General features: G+C 35.1%; 1 protein-coding gene across 1 annotated transcript; it reads right to left on the minus strand.

Annotated features, from left to right (window-relative positions):
• Positions 1-1633: 1633 nt before the first annotated feature.
• On the minus strand, positions 1634-23131 carry LOC138712338 (small ribosomal subunit protein RACK1-like). Its single transcript, XM_069843991.1, has 7 exons — positions 22923-23131; positions 22422-22630; positions 16604-16714; positions 16406-16501; positions 12492-12602; positions 10326-10466; positions 1634-2554 (listed from the first exon to the last, which is right to left on the minus strand). Exons 1-7 carry the CDS (start codon positions 23029-23031, stop codon positions 2369-2371), a joined length of 963 nt encoding a protein of 320 aa, XP_069700092.1. The 5' UTR covers positions 23032-23131; the 3' UTR covers positions 1634-2368.
• Positions 23132-23157: the final 26 nt, after the last annotated feature.

Here is a 23157-nt window from a genome sequence, read left to right on the forward strand (position 1 = left end):
ATCAGAGAATCTCTTCTGAATATGGAACAAGAAATTATCAATTATTTCTATGTATAATCAACCGTAGTATGCAGTTTTATCATCAGGAACGCAAATTGCCTTTGCCATCTCTTTTTATTGCATTCATTAGACTCAAGTACTTGACTCCACAGGTTTCACAGTACACAATTAGCTATGTGCAGGTACAAACTACACTCGCGGATTGTATTGTCAAAGTTACAGTTAATGAAGGATTCAGAAGATGCAATTCAATAATCGACTGTGGGTAGATTCATTTGAGGTAGCTTATCTTCAGAAAAGTGAACAATTGCTTTGTGTCTGCTTATATTCGTGGCACCGGGACTGAAGGGGAAGCATCAGCATAGTCACTTCTGTACAAGAATGAGCTTACAACAACAACAACTTTTTTTTTTTCCATTTCCTTTGTGATTTTATAAATTATACTGATCGAAAAAATTATGCAGACTATCGAAACGTTCAAGTCAATCCCGAAAAAAATGGAATGTGCACTGTCAAGTGTAAAACTTGTCCAGACTAGAAGTAGCAAGAGCCACATGTTTTTGCACACTGGCACAGAGAAGATTTTTTCATGTGCAACTTTTCAAATGGAATCATTATCACTCAATTTCTGCAACTATTGAAAAAGCAACTAACAGAAATTTTTTTAATACAAAGCGCCAAAAAGATTCACCCAACCTGAATATCGTAAGTCATGTTGAAGTAATGTGTACTTTGATGTCAGGGCAATGGAATGAAGTTTGAACAAAGCAATGTCTTAAGATATTTCAACATATTTTCAATAAAAGAAAATCAACGCAAAAAAAAATCCACACATGCTCTCCATGGACAGAAAGAGATAATTCGAAATTTTCTCGGGCTTCCAGCCAGGTCATAAGTTGGCGATCCACCCACGTTTTCGAGGATGTTCATCTTCCTCATATCTTCAGGGTTAAATGATATCCGAGGTATCCAGCTCCTTAATTTATAGTGCCAGAGGGAGGAGTCAGCCGAGGAGCTGTGCGCCGATTGGCTGTTATTAATGGGGACCGCGGTGAGAACGCTGCCAACATGTTGTCTTGCTTTGTGCTTTCCGGCTGAATGACCTTGGGTCTCACAGTGGGCTCGGCGGACAAGTTCTCATGTGTCCTCCGCTGATGACGGCCCGTCGTCTGGGCGGTGAGAAATTTAATAGCCGGTGCCCATTCCGCACTTAGTTGGAGACCCGAGTCCCAATTCAGGTTACCGCGTTCCACTGCTATGGCCAGGGTTTCCTTTACTCTTCTATCCCAATAGCCCGAACACTTCGTCAGGACCTCGGTGTTATTGAAATTAGCCCTATGGCTTTTTTCAATACAATGTTCAGCCAATCCGGATTTTTCGGGCTGCATTAATCTGATGCTTCTTTGATGTTCCAAAAGACGCGTCGTTATTGTGCGTCCAGTCTGTCCAATGTAAGCCGCATCACATTCACACGGGACGCGGTAGATCCCTGGTACTCTGAGGCCTAAATCGTCTTTTACTGATCTGACCTTATTCCTAAATTTCGGCGGAGGTTTCTGGATTGTTAACTTTCTCAGTGTATATTGGTATAAAGGTTTTTTTCCTCAATGTGGTAAACAAAAAACTTGAAACGTTTTTGAGCCTTGAATTCTGTTTTATTGACAATATTTTTAATTTTAAAGTTAAGCATATGAAAATAAGGCAATTCTAGACAGCAATTCATTCTCAAATTGCAATACAAAAAACTATTACAGATAGTATCATCAGTTGTATATAATACATTATCACAGCAATGAAAAGGAAATTATAGACACTGTAACAAAAATATTTACACGAACTTAGTGTATAACAAAATAACATCTCAATATAAACAACAGTCTTGAAAATAATGGTTTTTAAGCTGCCTAGATGAACACTGGTAGCAATTTGGATGTCTTAAAGTCAAATATTTAACAGCATCATCCTTTGCTAAATGTGAAAATAAATACAATACTTTAGGCTTCTGTGGTGGTTAGATTGCGATAAATTTTTTTTGGTATTTATGCTGTGTCATGAAATTAATCGTCCCGAACGTTTTGGAACTACTTCTGTGACAAAGCATAGACGCCTACAAACTCTTACAACAAAATAAATACTACCAACATTTCTCAGTCATATCCAATACGTAAAAGAAGCACTTTAGTCTTATTGAACTTCTGCAGTTACCAGATGTATGAAATTATTAACAGGGACTAGATAACACGCGTCTGGTAACAGCAAATGAGCTTTCGCAGCTATACCTGAGTTACTAAAGGGTAATATCGCTTTTTAAATAAATGTTAGAAAGCAACCAAAGAGAGATCCAATTTACTGGGAGCATCCAGAATGCTTATGATGTAGCACTTGTCACAACTTGCCAGGCACGAATGTGGTTATCTGAATATCCAGCAAACAAAGTCTGTCCGTCACCTGACCACGCCAAGCACAGGCACTCTGGTGGGTTCGAATCCAGGCCAGAAAACTGGCTTACTACCTCGGGGCACAGCTCATCAACCAGCAACTTTCCTTCCAAGTCCTGCAAGGCAATTCATTCCTTATACTGTTTGGTAGAAGATAAGAGACTCTGGAAAACAGCATTCAGAAAGAAAGGAAGAAAGCAGTCTCAAAAGAGAGATTAAAACACAACATGATTCTTCATCAGCACATTTACACGTCATCAACATTAAAGATTCGATACAATGCACAGTTTATAATCGCTTCCTTCAATGTTCTATCCAAGCATAACTAATCAGCAATGGCCAACTTTTCACTGCTCTACTGCGATTAAATAATATACAGGTTTTTTCAAATGCAAAATTGCAATTAAAATTGATTGAGGAGATTTAGGAGAAAACATTCAAAAGACAAACCTTGTATTTAGAAAAAATTCTTTTTATGAAAACAAAATATTTTTCCACTATTGTGAGAGTTATGATGTCATCGAGAACATTTCTTGAATTGAAAACAGCACTATTTGCAGATGATATAGTTTTGTGGACTTCCGGATCTTACAGACAGAGACAAAATTCAAAATTCTGCTCTTAAAGCTCTAAATCAACTACATGAATGGAATACATCAAATTTGATGACACTCAATTTAAGCAAAAGTAACTACCAAATATTTTCACTCGGTAAAAAAGAAAGAGAATTCAATATCCAATACAATGGCCAACACCTTCCTAGGACTTATGAATCCAAATATCTTGGAGTTATTTTCGATAGTAAGTTAACATGGAGCAACCATTTGAAATACATTTCTGAAAAAGCTCGTAAAAGATTCTCCCTTCTAAAAAGACTAGCAGGAAAGAAATGGGGATGCTCTAGGAATACTTTGAACACTACATACAAAATGTTTATACAACCAGTGCTGACATACTGTGGAGAACTTTTAATTACTTCACCTTTCATAAACGACATAGAATATGTTCAAAACCAAGCTCTCAGACTCATTACTGGTGGGATCAAAACAACGCCAATAGATTCTACGAGATTCCTCACTAATATTAACAGCATCGAAATGACAATAGAAGAAAAAGCACTGATTCAATATGAAAAACTTATCAGATTACCAGGTAACAATTGGCATTCATACAGTCCTCTTTGTAGGTTGAAAACTCAAAAAAGTTTCATATCCATTGTTCAAGAATTAAAACAGAAAATCAATATCCCGAATTTAAAAGAAAACTTACAAATTAAACCAAACCATTTAACTCTATTAAATATAGAATATAATCTAAATTTAGCAGAAGAAATACTGAAATCAGAAGTAAACACTGAAATACTGAAACAATTGTCTTTAGAGACAATTAATATTAGGTACCCTCCACAAAACTGGCTTCATTTATACACCGACAGATCCTTGATCTCCAGAGAACAAGGTGCCGGTGCAGGTGTTACGTGCTGTCTCTTCTCACTTTATAGATCTCTTGGATATGAAACAAGTTTTGATGGTGAAATCATTGCAATAAATTAATGTCTCAGGAATCTTCTATGCCACATCAATAAATTTAGGAATGCAGTTATATTGTCAGACTCCAAAGCAGCTATTCTATCAATCGTCTCTAAACACACACCTTCATCTCAAACAGCAGAAATAACTAAAATGCTCTCTCAATTATTATCACTCAATAAAAGAATTGTATTCCAATGGATACCATCCCATTGTGGAATCCTGGGAAACGAGAATGCGGATGCTTTAGCAAAGAAGGGCAGCACTGCTACTTACAGACCTGTTACTAAATCTACGTATTACTCTGTGAAGAGATTTATTAAATCTACATACTTAGACTTCAACAAACAAAATTTGACAACTCAATCCCAAGAGAAAAAATGGAACTCTCTGCATCAAAATCCACAGTTAATTCCCGATTTACCACGAAAATCGTCTGTAGCTGCATTTAGATTGGCAACAGGCCATGATTGTTTGGCCAAACACCTGCATAGAATTGGAATATATCAGTCCCCTAACTGCCCATTGTGCAACTCAAACCAAGAAATGGATTCGGAACACCTCAAAATCTGTGCTTCAGTGGCTAGTCATGATAATATTTTTGAAAAATATTGGAGTGCAAGAGGTCAAATGACTTTATTGTCAAACGCCTGGCATTAGAAAACAACAACAACATTTCTTGAATTGCGTCCTATAGTTTAATATCATCTGGAAGAGCATTTATTTTTTATATAATATTTCATATGTTTTGTACAATATCACTATGGTTAAGGTTAGGCTGGGATCAAAATCAGGGTTCGTTTCGTTACAGTGAAGTTTGACAAATACAAGCTCCGTGTATTTGATTACGGTTAACATTAAAATGAACTAATGCATAACGGTGCTGATTCGACTTTGCCAAGGTCTAGCTTCCACAAACTCAAACAGACGCAAGTTGAACGTCATCCAATCACGAATTAGACGAACGTCACTAGGCTTCATTTATTTTCAACTCTTCTTTCGTTGTAGATACTATTGAAATATTAATTAAACACTACACAATAAGGTACGATTTTGATTGAATATATCAGGTCACATGAATATATTTCCTCTATATGGCATAAAACACATTTTTGTTTCAAATTAAACGTAATAGGCAGTACACATGCTAGCATTCATAACACCTAATTCAACAATAGCACTACACAGTTCTCTTTAGTGTATTGGTAAAGTAAAGGGCCATGGTTTAATTGAACCCATGTTCAAACCTGAGGTTAACTTAATCTTTTTTTTTTATCTTTTTGATAACTTATTTACATTATTTTAGATAAGTTATTTCATTTTAACCCGAAATAAAGAAGCCTTTACTACATAAATAATATATTCGTAATTTGCACTAGTCCAGCTATTTAATAGTACTTACTTACAAATGGCTTTTAAGGAACCCGAAGGTTCATTGCCGCCCTCACATAAGCCCTCCATCGGTCCCTCTCCTGTGCAAGATTAATCCAGTCTCTATCATCATATCCCACCTCCCTCAAATCCATTTTAATATTATCCTCCCATCTACGTCTCGGCCTCCCCAAAGGTCTTTTTCCCCTCCGGTCTCCCAACTAACACTCTATATGCATTTCTGGATTCGCCCATACGTGCTACATGCCCTGCCCATCTCAAACGTCTGGATTTAATGTTCCTAATTATGTCAGGTGAAGAATACAATGTGTGCAGTTCTGCGTTGTGTAACTTTTTCCATTCTCCTGTAACTTCATCCCGCTTAGCCCCAAATATTTTCCTAAGCACCTTATTCTCAAACACCCTTAACCTATGTTCCTCAGAGTGAGAGTCCAAGTTTCACAACCATAAAGAACAACCGGTAATATAACTGTTTTATAAATTCTAACTTTCAGATTTTTTGACAGCAGACTAGATGATAAAAACTTCTCAATTGAATAATAACACGCATTTCCCATATTTATTCTGCGTTTAATTTCCTCCCGAGTGTCATTTATATTTGTTACTGTTGCTCCAAGATATTTGAGTTTTTCCACCACTTCGAAGGATAAATCTCCAATTTTTATATTTCCATTTCTTACAATATTCTGGTCACGAGACATAATCATATACTTTGTCTTTTCGGGATTTACTTCCAAACCTATCACTTTACTTGCTTCAAGTAAAATTTCCGTGTTTTCCCGAATCGTTTGTGGATTTTCTCCTAACATATTCACGTCATCCGCATAACAAGAAGCTGATGTAACCCGTTCAATTCCAAACCCTGCCTGTTATCCTGAACTTTCCTAATGGCATATTCTAGAGCGAAGTTAAAAAGTAAAGGTGATAGTGCATCTCCCTGCTTTAGCCCGCAGTGAATTGGAAAAGCATCAGATAGAAACTGACCTATACGGACTCTGCTGTATGTTTCACTGAGACACATTTTAATTAATCGAACTAGTTTCTTGGGAATACCAAATTCAATAAGAATATCATATAATACTTCCCTCTTAACCGAGTCATATGCCTTTTTGAAATCTATGAATAACTGATGTACTGTACCCTTATACTCCCATTTTTTCTCCATTATCTGTCGAATACAAAAAATCTGATCAATAGTCTATCTATTACACCTAAAACCGCACTGATGATCCCCAATAATTTCATCTACGTACGGAGTTAATCTTCTCAAAAGAATATTGGACAAAATTTTGTACGACTTCAACAAAAGTGATATTCCTCGAAAGTTACTACAGTTGTTAAAAATAGGTACAATTATGGACTCCTTCCATTGTTCTGGTACAATTTTCTTTTCCCAAATAGCAACTACAAGTTTATAAATTTCGCTATATAGTGCACTTCCACCCTCTTGTATTAATTCTGCTGGAATTTGATCGATACCTGAAGACTTGTACTTTTACAGATTTTCTATCGCAATTTCGACTTCTGAAAGCGTGGGTTCGGGTATAAATGGCTCAGCAGTTTGTATTTCAATTTCGTCCCGATCATTTCTATTTGGCCTATGTACATTTAGTAGTTGCGCAAAATAGTTTGTCCATCTGTTTAGGACTGATGGAGAGTCTGCAAGCAAGTCACCATTCTCATCCTTGATCACGTTTACCCTTGGCTGATATCCGTTCTTAAATTCCTTTATACCCTTATATAAATCTCGAATGTTTTTATTCTTACCATTTGTTTCTACCTCATTCAGTTTTTCCTTCAAGTAACCTCTCTTTTTATTCCTAAGTGTACGACTTGCTTCCCGTCTTTCATTGAAATAATTATCTCTCTTCTCCTCAACTGGATCCTGTAAGAATTTCAATTTTGCCCGTTTCCTTCTTTCTACTGCAATGCAACAATCTTCATCAAATCACGGTTTCTTTTTCTTAGTTTCATAATAACCTATGCTCTGCTCAGCTGCAATTTTGATACTATCTCTGATATTTTCCCACACGCTGTTAACATCTAATTCTTTCTCAACTTCGTTGGAACTTTCTAAAGTGGCAAATCTATTCGAAATTTCGACCTGATAATTTTGCTTAGTTTCCTCGTCCTTTAATTTCAAAATATTGAATTTAGTAATATTAACTTGTTGCTCTATTCGCTTGGCTACTGATAGTCTTCTCTTAATTCTCCAATCACCAAATAATGGTCAGAATTACAGTCTGCACCCCTGAAAGTTCGAATGTCTACTATACTAGTATGTCTCCGTTTATCTATCAAGATGTGATCGATTTGGTTGTGTGTCAATCCATCTGGAGAAGTCCAAGTATATTTATGTATATCCTTATGGGGGAATGTTGTACTTTTGACAATTAAGTTTTTCGATGTGGCAAAGTTGGCTAATCTAACTCCATTGTCACTACTAATTACGTGTAGGCTCTCTTTTCCAATAGTTGGTCTAAAAATATCCTCCCGTCCTACTTTAGCGTTGAAATCCCCCAATAAAATTTTCATGTGATATCTAGGTAACTGATCAAAAGTATGTTCCAATTCCTCATAGAAACTATCCTTTATATGGTCGTCTTTCTCTTCTGTAGGGGTGTGAGCATTTATAACTATGATGTTGCACCATCTACCCTTAAGTACTAAATATGATAACCTGTCACTGATAAATTCGACCTTTTTTACTGCTGATTTTATTCTTTTATGAACAAAGAATCCTGTTCCTAATTGGTGATTATTGTTTCCTTCCCCATAATACAACAAGTAATCTCCTATTTGTGATATGCCATTCCCATCTAACCTAACCTCTTGTACTCCCACGAAGTCTATTCTATATCTAGCTAGTTCTTTAGCTACTAATGTTACCCCTCCTGTTCTATAAAGACTAGTTACGTTCCAAGTGCCAAATCTCAAAATCTTATTCCTTTGCTGCGGTCATGCCAGAGAATCAGTCCTATTCCGAGGCTTAATGTAGGGATTCGTAACAAGCTGTTTTTTACGGTGATGGGTTGTTAGCCCTTCGCCCAACCCCCAAGCTGGAGGACCACCCCTTATCGGCTGTCCACGACTGCTTATTCAACATATTCGCAGCTACCCTCCATATCTGGAGGCCGTCTCCTCTATCCGCAACCTGAGGACGCGCCATGCCATGGTGATAGGGACCCAGCATTTTATTATTATTATTATTATTATTATTAGTACTTTATCATTGAAATTTATCGGGAGGAAATTAAACACAGAATAAATATGGGAAATGCCTGTTACTATTCGGTTGAGAAGCTTTTATCATCCAGTCTGCTGTCAAAAAATCTGAAAGTTAGAATTTATAAAACAGTTATATTACCAGTTGTTCTTTATGGTTGTGAAACTTAGACTGTGACTTTGAGAGAGGAACAGGTTAAGGGTGTTTGAGAATAAGGTGCTTAGGAAAATATTTGGGGCTAAGAGGGATGAAGTTACAGGAGAATGGAGAAAGCTACACAACAGAGAACTGCATGTATTGCATTCTTCACCTGACATAATTAGGAACATTAAATCCAGACGTTTGAGATGGGCAGGGCATGTAGCACATATGGGCAAATACAGAGGTGTGAAAATTATTAGAATAATCTTAATTTTAAAGGTTTTTAAATAGTTCCTTCACAAATATTAATTGAATTGATGAATATTGGTATATATTACTATACTGATGTAGGATATATTTACTATTAACAATGCCGGAAAGCATTGTTGTACATTGGTATTTTTATTATTTTACAATTGTTATGGGAATTCAGAAATTATTATATTATGTTGGCGGAATTGGAAACATAAAAAATTATATGCACAAAACAGATGTATACGTTCATTTGAACCTTCACAACAATCGAAACGCAAAGAACAATTTGTTTAAAGCATTTCTTAATTAATTTTTTATGTTTCCAATTCCACCAACATAATATAATAATTTCTGAATTCCCATAACAATTGTAAAATAAGAAAAATACCAATGTACAACGGTGCTTTCTGGCATTGTTAGTAGTAAATATATCCTACATCAGTATAGTAATATTATATACCAATATTCATCAATTCAATGAATATCTGTGAAGGAACTATTAAAAAACCTTTAAAATTAAGATTATTCTAATAATTTTCACACCTCTGTAGTGTGTTAGTTGGGAGGCCGGAGGGAAGAAGACCTTTGGGGAGGCCGAGGCATAGATGGGAAGATAATACTAAAATGGATTTGAGGGAGGTGGGATATGATGGTAGAGACTGGATTAATCTTGCTCAGGATAGGGACCGATGGCAGCTTATGTGAGGGTGGCAATGAACCTCCGGGTTCCTTAAAAGCCAGTAAGTAAGTGCTTTATCATTATTGTCATTCTATATTATTCTGTCGTAACATATTTTTGTAATACCGGTATTTTATTTATGTTGCCTCAAACAAAGTTATCAGAAACAGCTGACTGACTGGCATGTGCATTTCAGTACTCATGATGGCTGGCAGAGTGTGATAGTTGTCACGAACGTCGATCATAACACACAGCCTCTGAACGTTTGGTAGAAGTTCAATGTACAGATGAACGCAATGTAACACAAACGAAAAGTGATCGTAATCCCAGCCTTACTAGTTACAATAACAATTTTATTGTTTATATATTTTGTTAGTCCCTGTGTTATAAAAGCAGTTTTACTGATGAAATCAACATGAACAAGATGTTTTAACAGAAAATTATCTTTTTATGTCTCCGACATGTTCATGTTCTCTAAATTTCGCTTCCATTCTACTCACAGTCGACTGAAAAATAGATGGCCGATTTAGATGAGGTTTACTAAAAAGTGTGCATAATTCTTGTTGTGTACGTCTTACATCACCAAATCCTATCATCATCAGAATCTTAATTCTCTTATTTTCTGTTATATTTAAATAAATTTGAAACACTTGAGAAAAACTTACCCATATCTTGATAGAAGGTCCTGTTGCAGCACACAACCAATAATGATTTGGCGAGAAGCAAAGAGCGTTAATTATACCCTTGTGCTCCAGAGTGTACAGATGTTTCTCTTCGTTCAAGTCCCATAACATGACTGTCCAATCCTATTGCACAAAAATAGATAATGTGTCATACATCACATACTCATTTTGTATGAGGTCTCGCCCACCTCATCGAATATTACACGGCTACTATGAAGTAGCCAATATGTATTATTACTATTTAATACGAGAAAAATTAGTATCGGCACCGGGAATCGAACCCAAGACCTCTCAGCTCTGCGCGCTGAGCGCTATTTCCAACTGAGCTATGCTGGGACACGATCCACGGCGCTGGCCGAACCCCTCTCATAATGCTTTTTTTTTACGGCCTTACTACCGGAATTTGAGATGATACAATTCATATATACAGGAGCGCATATTTAAATGACTTTGTGGCCATATTCAACATCAGTTTGTGACAACTGCTAACAGTTAATACATCACATATTCATTTTGTATGAGGTCTCGCCCACCTCATTGAATATTACACGGCTAAAACGCATTACGAGAGGGGTTCGGCCGGCGCTGTGGATCGTGTCCCGGTATAGCTCAGTTGGAAAGAGTGCTCAGCGCACAGAGCTGAGAGATCCTGGGTTCGATTCCCAGTGCCGGTACGAATTTTTCTCATATTAAATAGTAATAATAATGTGTCATGTTTTTGTATGGATTATCAAATTCTTAACTTCTTGCAGCTTGATGCAGGTTTACCATTATATTTCAGCACTTAGCTATAAAAATCTAAAACTGAAGGCGCCATTCCCTCCCCTCTTACCTCCCATACTTTTCATTTTGTAGCATGTAATGAAATAAAATTATTTTGCATGTTGTTCAACAACATAAAAATCATACTAAGTCAGTGGCTGTTTCTGGTTGCAGGTTTGCGCAGCCACCACTTTCACCACCATTTTATTTTTTTAATTGAACAGAGATTGCATTTTTATTTCTCTCAACAGGATTTGAATTAATTCTTTCCGAGCAGTGATTCGCTTAAAGCTCTCTGCAATCAATAACACAAATTCGTGTGAAAATTGCTCTCCCACTAAGCAGATGATAGGAACTCTTAATAGTTTCTCATGCTTGTGCATCTATGCTATTTCTTTCACAATTGGAGCCATTATGCTCTATTGCGAATTCAGGTGGCAGCTGGTCTGCGACCATGGCAAATGAGTAGTGTTGTTGATGTTAATGCTGTGTATTTAAACTCTACAATCATTTAACTACTGCATTTTCAACATGAATTCAGTGTCCTGTTTGCTGTTAAAATCCTTCAGTTTGCATATGGTGAAGGAGGAGTAGAAAATTGAAAATTTATGACGACCCACTTCAGCTCTAAACTACAGCAAACTATGAAAAATGCTATGGGGGCAAGAGACGCTTCCAATATTAGCAATGATTCCACTGGGGTGGGAGGGGGGGGGACGACGACGACAGAGTCAGACAGAGAGAGACTTTTGTGAACGTCTCCAATTTCATCTAGTGCCGAGGTCATGGAAAGCATGGGGCTCTACCTCCATGCCCCCCAAGTGCCTTCATGGCATGTTACGGGGATACCTTTACCTTTACCTTTTACCTCCAATTTCATACAGAGTTATTGATAAATTTTATCATAGGAAAGAACGCAGGATAGACTTCCTTTTCAAATAAGACTAAATGATTTCAAAAAAGATAACATATCTGTATGTTGTTCCTGCAATAACTCCTATGTGACATTATCGATTTTCAGATTTTTGCTCTATTAAATAACCTAAATAGTGATACAGCAAATAATCTCCTATATGTACTTATATTTCTTTGTTTCGAATATGTTTTTTTTTTTTTAATCCAATGCCACCAGGTTGTCTTTTCGACATTTCTGGTGTTTCGAATATGTAAGAATTCACAATCTCCTATGTACCACTGCCATAGAATGAATAAATGTGTTTTTCTACCTACTGAAAAATGTTATATTTAGCACATTTTGCAGGAACAACGATATATATAATGATTTGAAGGTCGTTTTCATTTTCAGAATGTAAAATTCATAGATAAAAGAACTGCACCCACCTATAAATTGTACCACAAACCACCACTGTACTATGTACTACATACCTTCCCTCCAGAAGCACAAAGTGATCCATCAGGAGAAATAGTGACAGAGTTGAGGTAACCAGTATGGCCAGCATGGTCAGTCTTCAGTTTGCAATTGGTAAGACTCCAGACCTGCGCAATTCAACCGAAATAAAAACAAACTGAAGAAAATATACTGCAATCTTATCTCACAATAGTAACATGCTGTGTTAAGGATTGGAATAATTATTCTTAAAAACCATGATCTTTTTTTTTTTCTGCAAGTGAACAGTATCATACGAAATTAAAAAATGTTTACTAAGTTATATATATCAAAAGTTAACTTAAAATATCAAAGCCCAAAATTTAACAGCACAATAAAAAGGGGGAATGTGAATTCTACATGGTTCAATAAAATCTCTTTCTTCTTAAGTGTTCCACTTATCAGTGGTTACCACTCTTCCACTTGTGCTACAATTTCTCTTGCCTCTCAATGGAGTGAAGCACACTCAACCGGCTATGATCTAGCCAGCAACAAATATTTCAAAGTGCGCAGAAACCAAATCCTCCTACCAGTCATACTGGAGTGGGGATTAAGTCATTTATCATGAAACTCTTCAACAGTTTTGCTTCTGTGAAGTACAGTTTACACATCTAGAGTAAACTAACATTGTTGAATTCATACTACGTCAGTGTATTTCAGGTCAATGTTAATGAGTAAAATGATCTACCTCTCTGTCACGCTTCTTGCTATCAGTTAGTGGACGTGAAAGTATGACATCATGTGCTAAGCAAGAATGCAAGTGCTATGTTTAGTCTGTCGTCACCCTATACTTCCCGATATTGGAAGAAATAATTTATTTTAATTGTTCTGTTTGTGAAACATGATGTTGTAGCACAAAGGAACCTATATAATACGTAAAGTCAGTTTTCCATTGGTCTTGGTTCAGACCATATTAACTTTTTGTTTGCATTGTTGGCTGCATGAAAATTGTTCATTACCTATTCAGGAAATGACAATCCAATAATCTAGCAAATTCATTCATCAATTTTTTATTTACTTATGGTAATTACTTTCATGATACTCTTTTCTGAATCTGAACTTCCTGCATTTTTTATTTGTTTTCTGTAGTAAAAGTTTAGTTTGGAACTTCATTTTGTTTCAGTTATTACTTTTTTGTATCATGTTTAACATTTTCCTACAAATAGCACCATTAATATTGACTAATTTTATACTTATTTTCTTCTCATTTATATTCCTAATATTCAATTGATTAACATTTTTGTTTTCAATGTCGCTCATTTGCATTAAAATACTCAAACGTAAGAATATTACATTTAAAATTATTGTGAAAACCTTATGTATATCAAGATAAATTAGTGCTAGTCAAAACAAACATAAGAATGAAAAATTTGTATGTCGATAGATACAAAGTGTGAAAATCTTGTAAATCATAATAGACCCAACAAATAATTTTTGAACAAAGAACGACAATATACACTAAAATCAGACAGATTTTAAAGTTAACGTTGTCAAGAAGGTTAAACAAATATAAAAATGAAGTCTATAGACAGTTTTTTTGTTCCTCCTGTGAAGTTTGATTTCGTGAGATATGAGGTTTTCATTCTTAACCAAAGATATATAAATTCGATGCATGTTCTCCATTATCTTTAATGACATTGTTATTAGTCTGATAAGTCATGGATTATCAATGTTTACAAGTTATTTTCAGTCAACTTATCTACTACGTTATTGACAGATTATCTTGTAAACATACTGATGTTCCCCAATTGTTCAACAAAGAAACTTTTTAAAAATTGTTTCGCTAATTTCCTTCTGTTTTCTCATATGGAGCAGAGATTATTGAATGGCCCGAAGCAGGTCTACAAAGGCCTAATTAGTTATGGACCATAATGATCAGAAGGAGAAAGTTCTCAGACTACATGTGCCCAAGAAGTATATAAAATAAATTAGCAATATTCCGAAGTTCAATTGTCGAGAGGGCACTGAGGGAATTTAACTCAAAATATATAAATTATATTACAATATTACTCGTACATTCTAATTCTAACTACTGTCTTCAGAATTTAGTAACTTCACAATATGAATTTTCCATTTATACTCATATGTCACAAAGTAAGATATGTTACAATTACACACTGTCGTATTGTGATATAATACAAATGTAATAGTACATTATGCAACGAGCCTATAATGGTAGTAATTAAGACGCGAGGATGTTTATGAAACAAGCGCAAGCAAGTTTCATAATTTTCATACGCGCATCTTAATTACCATTATAGGCAAGTTTCATACGACTTTTTATGCTCGACCATATTTCTAACTTGAAATTATTCATAAGTATTCATGTTATTGTTATGTGAGTGAGTGCAATAGCCTACCTCATAAATTGTGAGATGTGCGCAGACTCGAAAGTATTGATTTTTTCCGCGAAACTACTGTCGACGACCTTGATATAATCTAGAGAGTAATATAAAAATTAATCTTGATATAACCTTGAAATTGAATTCGACATTGAAAAACGAGATGACAAATTGAATTTATTTGAATATTACTTACAATTAACGCTAATTATTATAGTAACAGAACATAACCTTCTGCGACAGTATTGGATTTCCAGCCTTCGTGACATGTCCCTAGTTGTCTTTCGATTGCATATCCGAGAATAATCGAAAATCTGAACTTTAATGAATAGGTGTACTCTAATGACATGCATTAAAGGACTGCTACCAGGTGTATAATTACTACATTTCGGCATGGTCGAGCATAAACGATTATATAATACATGAATATCAACACATATGTAGCTTTATGCATTTAAATTTTATAAAATGACACGAAATAATTTTTCTAGTAACAAATTGGCCCAATACAATGTTGTTTCAGCCTAATCATGTAGTCTTTTCAAAGATTCTTTTTCTAACCTTTGAGTTTATATGTAGTGCATTATTTTAGATAGTCCGTTTTGTTAAAAAATTATATGCTTTACTTGATTCAATTTTTTTTACGTGTAGCATAGAAGTACCCGTGCAGATGTGACTTGAAATCATAAAATAGTACATAGATGTTTTATTTTTATACAGGTTGTATCGTTAGCATTGAAGTTATAGTGGATTCATAGACTGGTAACCAACATTATTAGTAAGTCTGTAGGCTATATAAAAAAATTAAATTTAACTAAAAATCCGATCTGAATAATAAACAGATTTCATTTTTTTCTATGTCCATGAAATTAAAAGTATCACAAATTATACCACTAATTAAAATACATTATACCTATACAACTGCCTATTGAAGGATGCACTGGAAGGAATGGTGAATGGGAGAAGAGTTCGGGGCAGAAGAAGATATCAGATGATAGACGACATTAAGATATATGGATCATATGAGGAAACAAAGAGAAAGACAGAAAATAGGCAAGATTGGAGAAAGCTGGGTTTGCACTGAAAGACCTGTCCTTGGGCAGAACACTGAATAAATGAATGAAATGCCTATACATAAAAAAAAGAAGTAGCTAATAAATTCTTACAACTTTAAAAATGAATTTTCCTGACAATTTAAGCAATAAAAAACTGTAAAACTTCTACATGACTCAATTAATTCAATATTATTTCACCATTTCAGGCATTACAAAAATTAAAACATAAATAAAATGAACTGCCTTAAGTAGGCTAACTTTTATACAAGAATTATGACTTCTCCAAATTATTGTTACGTGACAAACAAAACCGGATTATAGGACACAACACTTGTGAAGTTCTATGATAGGTATAGAATTGTTAGATTGCAAGATAGCAAATGACTTGTCACAAACCAGGCAACTGGATAGTAATTTCAGAGTAACAAGTAATTCCACACAAAATGAAACGCGACTTTTTAAAATGGTTCTACCACAAGAATGATCCAACAACTTTACAAAAACTGGACATCTTACCTTCACTCTTTTATCCCAGCCACAGGATACAATGATGGGATTCTGCAAGTTTGGAGAAAACCTAACACAAGAAACCCAGTCTGTATGGCCATCCTCCTGAGAAGAGAATCACCAAGCAATCTTTATATAACCTACTGCTCCAGTCAATACACTCTGCTGCTAAATAATATAATTACTATATAAACATACACGACTTACTTGCATTGTATATTTACATTGTGCTAAGGTATTCCAAAGTTTAATACTCTTATCCCTACTAGCAGATACTATCTGCCTGTTATCAGCCGAGAATGCAACACTCAATACGTCCTGCAAATAAAATAAAAATTGTATCTTCCACTGCAATTGAATTTCACCAATATGACAAGTTCAAGCATATGAAATCACACCAAGTTCCCTACATATTATATTATTATTATTATTATTATTATTATTAGGTTAATACTGTAATTTAATTGTGTGCATTATTGGTCACAAAACATCAGAAGACTTCTGTAACTGTTCAAAACTTGAATTCTGAAAACAGTACAGTACTAATTTGATGAATGATTAGTATATTGCGAAGTTTTTATAAACTAATTATTCTTTATAGAAAGAAACTTCTCACAGGTTTTTTTTTTTTTTTTTTTTTTTTTTTTTTTCCCCCTGAACATTATTTCCATTTGTGTAGAAATATTTTAATCCGAGTTTTCGACTCTCAGTTTAGTGTACTGGTACTGAGATTTTATAATGTGAATTCAATTTTTCAACGATTATTAATTTCCTATTCATTGATAAAATATCAACAATACTTCAATTCTAAGAAAAAACCTCGTCTTAGACTAATTTCGTACCATAATTAAACTTGAATTTAACTTTATTGCACGATCGTGTTTTTGCTGTATTTACAGCTATTGTTGTTAAGCGTTGAAAGTTAGAATTCCCATACAAAACTTGTTGCTAGGGTGACCATTCTTCATAATATAAAACTATACTGAAATAGACCCCATTACAGTGCAGTTTTGCTAATGATTTGGAATAATAATGTTCTAAATTTTCAATGCAAAATATATTGTATTTGCAATTTTAAAAATATGATCGTGCAAAAATTTTATACAATACACATTTGTAAATGCATTACAAAATCTATGTAATTAAACAACTCGCTCTGATCGTTTTTCAAACTTTTCCTTGATTTTGTAAAAAGTATTTCCCAACCTTGTATCATAATATACTAGAATATACCTAAAAAGAAACTTTGAAATCTGGTGGAATGTTGACGGATTCTTCAACTACAAATTTTATCCATCCAATTCTTTTGCCACTAAGAGAATGAATACATCACATTCCTGTGTAAGCTCGCAAGCATAATGTTATTCTATTTCCAACTGAATCAAACAACAGCGAAATTGTGTAGAAAGAGCTTTAGGTCCTTGTTGTGAAATCACTGCATTGAATACTTCTATTCTAGATTTACAAATATTAACCTTCCTATGCATTACAGTAAATAAGGTTCAAATCTTTGAATGCTTGTACTGGTACACTGTTATTATACAGTTAGCTGAAGAAATGGCTTAGCACTCAAGATGTGAAAATTTCTAGGTGCTTTCTGTTGAGATCTCAGCAACCAAGAAAAATTAATTTAAAGTATATTTCTGCTGTTCAGCCCTACTATTTTTCAGAACGAAGCCATTAAACTCTCTAAAACAGAGTTGCTCTATAACATAGGGATTATATAGGCGTGTGTTATTTGTAGACTATATCAACTTCATGCACTTTCATGAAATGCCAAACTATATTTAAAAAATGTAAACTGCTCAACCATTTCCGAAGTAACAGTAGAAAGTTAGCAAGCTTATTTTACGTGGCATCTTTAAAAAATAGAAAATAAGTACAGTGAAACCTGTCTAAAGCGGCCATCTGAAGTTACCTTGTAAAATGGCCGTTTTATCAGGTGGCCACTTGATTAAGGTTGCGGTTTTTTATGAATCAGCATGAAAATACTGAATTTTATTGACTTTTTAGTACTGTGCGCGTACAAAAATTGTGCATATTAATATCAGCCTCTTCCAATTCTTGCAACTAGCCTTTTCAAAACTCGCTTGCGGTACCTCAATTTAAATGACTAGATAATGCTTTGATCAAGGGACTGGAGGTGTGATTTATTTGGGGGAAGAAGCACCAATTTCACCGACCACATTGCGATTTTTTCATTTAATCTTGGAATTTAAATCGCATAGCTAATTCTCAAACAATGATTATGTCATCCAAGTTTTATTGTTGGCAGTCCACTTCACCCCCAATATCCATGTCAACATTTTTCAAACATCTCGGTTTCAATGATTTCCCTATCATCAAGAGTGGTTCTTTTTATCCTGCAGCATTACAACAAATGAGCAGGGTTATTCTGTCTTTTGTCAACTTCCTACCTTTACACTCTTTTTTCTTAAAACTTAAAGTTTTGTTAGGGAGGGCCCTGGAAAAAAAACCTGTTTCGTCAACATTGTAAATGTCTCTGAGTTCATATTCCGCAAGAATTGAAGGAAGTCTATTTTTTCCATTCTTCAATAACAATGGTTACAATGTCACCTCCTTCACCAGGCACAGAACGAAATGCAATGTTATGCCATTTTCTAAAGCACTCTAACCACCCATTACTAGCAACAAAATTGATTACATTGAGTTCCTTGGCAATTTCAAGAGCTTTCTCTTGAATCATAGACCCACTTGCTGGCAATTTCTTCGTCCTTGCACACTTGAACCATTCGTAAATGAAATCATTCACATTACTAAACACAGATTCACTCTTCCTTTTTGGCCACCACACATATTTTTCTCCATTCTTTCAATATTTCATCTTTATTCTTAATTATACCATTTATGTGTGTCCTTTAACATTTGAATATTTCTGCAATTTTTCTCGCAGATGTTCCCTTCTCACTTTCTTCAATAATTTTTCGTCTTACCTCTACTTACCTAACTACTCTAGATTTATTATTAGACATGATTTCTCTCTCAAACTAACTTCAAAGTTCCTCTGAATCAACTGAATGAAAAGAAGACAAATTCGTAAAAACTGGTCCAATAGACAATAGAGAAAGGTAGAAAGAGGAGAAAAAAATATAAAAATTCGAATGGTTAACTATTGACCTAAAACACACTGTGACATTTTCGATAGAAAAAGTCCGTGTTTCAATGCTTTAAAAACCGAGTAAGAATTTATAGCTGTGCAGGGTCGGAGTGGAAAGTGACAAAAGAGTCATAAAGCAGTAACCAACTAACCCCAAGATATGGAGGGTGTACTGTTGTACACTTAGGTATTGTCCTCGTGATATTGCTTCCTGTCCTCTAACCAACGAAAAAATAGGTCAGACAGTATCCGTGAAAAGATTTTTTGTTGGACAGTGACTGTTATAGTCAGGTTCCAATCCAAATAGACCCCGGCCGCTGGCAGGCGCATAAGGTGGCCACTAAATAAAGAGAGAATTTGTATTGATCTTATGGAAAATCAAATTGGTTCCAGAGAAAATTGGCCTTTTGGCCAGGTGGCCGTTTAAATGAAGTGACCGCAAAGGCAGGTTTCACTGTAGTTTTGTTACAGTAGATTTCTTACTTTGATTATATGATTGCACATGTACAAGTTCATGTGCATATCTAAGATTTGAATCGGAAAAATAGGCCTATAATGAATAGGCCTACATATCAATTCTTCTACTGAACTGTCCTGTATACATTTACAATTTACTGCACAAGAAATAAAATTTATCAAGAGTACAGATGAAAAGGGAAGTGAAGGGTGTACATTTTTTACGACTTGCAGAAGTTTAATGTGCTGTGTCTATAAAAATGTTTCTGCATTTCCTAAAAATTCTCGTCTACTATCTTTACTTCATAAAGTGACTATGGACTGGAAGGTGCGGGTTTCAATTTCGGGTGGTGACAGGATTTTCTCATTGCCAAATTTCCAGAACAGTCCCAAGGTTCAATCAGCCTCTTGAAACCACATGCAATGGGGGAGGCAGGCCCGTAGCTAGAGGGGGGGCAGGAGGGGCTTCGTCCCCCCAAAGCACCTTCTGTGCCCCCCTCCTAGATATGTTAATTATAATTAGATTTACTTTTAATGCCCAGTTATTAATCTATCAAAAATTTGCAAGGTTATAGTTTTTCTCTTAATACACCTTCTTCATTCTAGGCATTTAGTAGTACAGTACTTTTTTTTACAATAGTTACAAGATTCCATGAAAAACTGTGATGCAAGTCCTGCCCCCATTGATATCGCAGTTGCCCCCCTTAAAAGAAGTTCCTAGCTATGGGCCTGAGGAGAGGAGAAAGGGAGTACCCACATGGCATTGCTCAAACTAATATTTTCATTGAATTAAAATTTCTATACCAACTATTACAAGAACTTGTGTCAATGAAATTAAGTCAATATTGTGTAATATGCTAGTAACAAAATGTTAACGATACTTGTAATAAATGCCGTCAGAATTTGCATGAAAAAAAAATTACATAGTAAGCATCGGTCAGGCCATCTTCCTGCAATAGAAGTCCTGAGTACATACATTACCAAATATATAGGTCTAGGCCTACATTTTTTTGTGAAATCTATACTTTCATGCAGCTGTGAAATATGAGAGGTGACGAAATAAATCAACAAGAAGCTTCAAGCTTTCGTTAAACACCATCTCCTGCTTATCCGCTTATCCTCAATGTCAGTGGCATGATGCGATTACAAATTAACTCTGAAATAAGACCAACCAACAGCCAATTAACTTTCAGATCAAAGAGAGGAAATTGAGTCAGATCAGGCATATGTTAAGGAAGCCAGATGGAATTGTTTAGAAGACTGTGTTGGATTGGAACCTTCAGGGTAATAGGAAACACGGTCATCCCAAAAAGACCTAAAAAAAGATGATCACAGAAGAAGCTACAGAGATAAGGAAGACCTAGACTGAAGCGAAGAAGTTGGCCAGGAACTGCACAAAGTGAAGAACTTTAGTCACAGCTCTAAACCTCTTAAAACATGTTTTGAGTTGATTAAATTTTCAACATTTTCTTACGATTGATATTTATCAACCTCTTCACATTCTAGTTAATGATAAAGTCCCTACATATGTTCCCTGGGCCTACTGCAGGAAGATGGCTGCCTGACCATTGCTAAACAGGATTACCAAGAAGAAAGTATTGCAGCTATGAAATCACACAAGACTCTTAAAACATACTTCAGGCATATATAAAAAGATTGAAAACAGCCTATCTTCGGTAAGAGAAACATATGTAGGCTATATATATACACACACTAACACAGACGATTTCAAGTTTTCTTTCAGAATTTTTTCTAAAAGAAGTACTTATGATGAGCCTTTTTCTTTGTACGACTAAGACGTCTCTTCTTACAAAGTAGTGAAGAAATGAAACTGGCTGTAACTGACTTTTCTGTACAATAAAAAAACAAACTTTTTTTTTCCCCCCCACAAGTATGAATTAGAGACAAAATCCAAAATTCGACCAGAAGCGGACATTTCCGTTTCTTCAAATATTTACTCCAGTTCAACTACGGCTTAATCTTAGCATTTCAAAATCACTTGGTCTAATAAAACTGAAGTTTGTTCACAACTATTTTGCATTTCCATATAAAATTTTCTAATAGGCCCTATATTGACACATGAAAGTGTATACCGTAATTCGTACTTGGTCTCTGATTAATATGTAGCCAATCTCAATTCAGACTATCATTAAAGATTTAATTGTTAAGTTACATAATAAGTAGGCTATACAACAAATATATGAAGAATAATAAACTTCTCATGAACTTCAAAATTTTTCAATAAACTTGGGGAGCTTGTTATCTATGTATAAAATTAGATCGATAAATAACATTGTATACTATTGTATTTGTCAAGATTAGACTCTAAGCTTGAGTATTAAATTTATTGTAGCACGAGCACTCTTCAACAATAACATAATTATTTGGTTGCTTAGCAGGTAGTGATTAGTTAAAAGAGCCCAAATTCAATTAACAAACCAAATTACAAACCTTACTGTGATTGACAAATTGGCGAGTGCTGACTCCTTTAGTTAGATCCCAAAGTCTGAGAGTCTTATCCCAGGAACCAGACAGAGCAAAATGTCCATCTGAGGATATTACAGTATCACTAACAAAGTGATTGTGACCCTGTAATCTTTTTTGAGGGATACCAAAGTTTGTCTCATCACGTACCAATTTCCACAATATCAACGAACGATCTGAGAATAAAAAAAAATGGCAAAACCAAAGGTTACTAGCCCAAGTAGCCATCATGTTAACAGTCGAAGTTCTGCTTCAACCTCAGGAAACCACATGGTAAGAGCAAGTCCCTTAAACTTCTATTTCAAACCACACAAACTTGGAAGCAAATAGATACACATTATGCTCATCCTGACAAGGTTGACGAAGGTAATTTTTAACATTATGTTACTTGTGTAACAGATGTTCACTAACACTTCAATATGTTACACTACTAAAATCACATGTTCAATTTGACAGCTGTAGTCGTACCTCTAGAAGCTGATAAAATCATATCAGGATATTTCGGATTTGTTGCAACTTGTGTAACCCAACCATTATGGCCTCTAAGAGTACCACGCAATTGCAAAGACTCAGACATTTCCTTTAAATGCTTCAAATTTAACACCAACTAAAATGTATGACCACGCCTCTACGACTTGTGTTTAAATTCCCTCTGCAGTCCAATTTATAACCTAAATGTGCCGCATGATGGCGCCAGATCTGC

This window comes from Periplaneta americana, chromosome 13, assembly GCF_040183065.1.
Source record: "Periplaneta americana isolate PAMFEO1 chromosome 13, P.americana_PAMFEO1_priV1, whole genome shotgun sequence".
In the NCBI taxonomy this organism is placed as follows: Eukaryota; Metazoa; Arthropoda; class Insecta; order Blattodea; family Blattidae; genus Periplaneta; species Periplaneta americana.

What these genes read in the sequence shown, in the direction of transcription:
- LOC138712338 (XM_069843991.1), bottom strand. Translation starts at nt 23,031, where the DNA reads ATGTCTGAGTCTTTGCAATTGCGTGGTACTCTTAGAGGCCATAATGGT. An exon ending in GATTTTATCAGCTTCTAGAG is followed by an intron (nt 22,631 to 22,922) that starts GTACGACTACAG and finishes TTTTATTCTCAG; the next exon opens with ATCGTTCGTTGATATTGTGG. An exon ending in AATTTGTCAATCACAGTAAG is followed by an intron (nt 16,715 to 22,421) that starts GTTTGTAATTTG and finishes TTTTATTTGCAG; the next exon opens with GACGTATTGAGTGTTGCATT.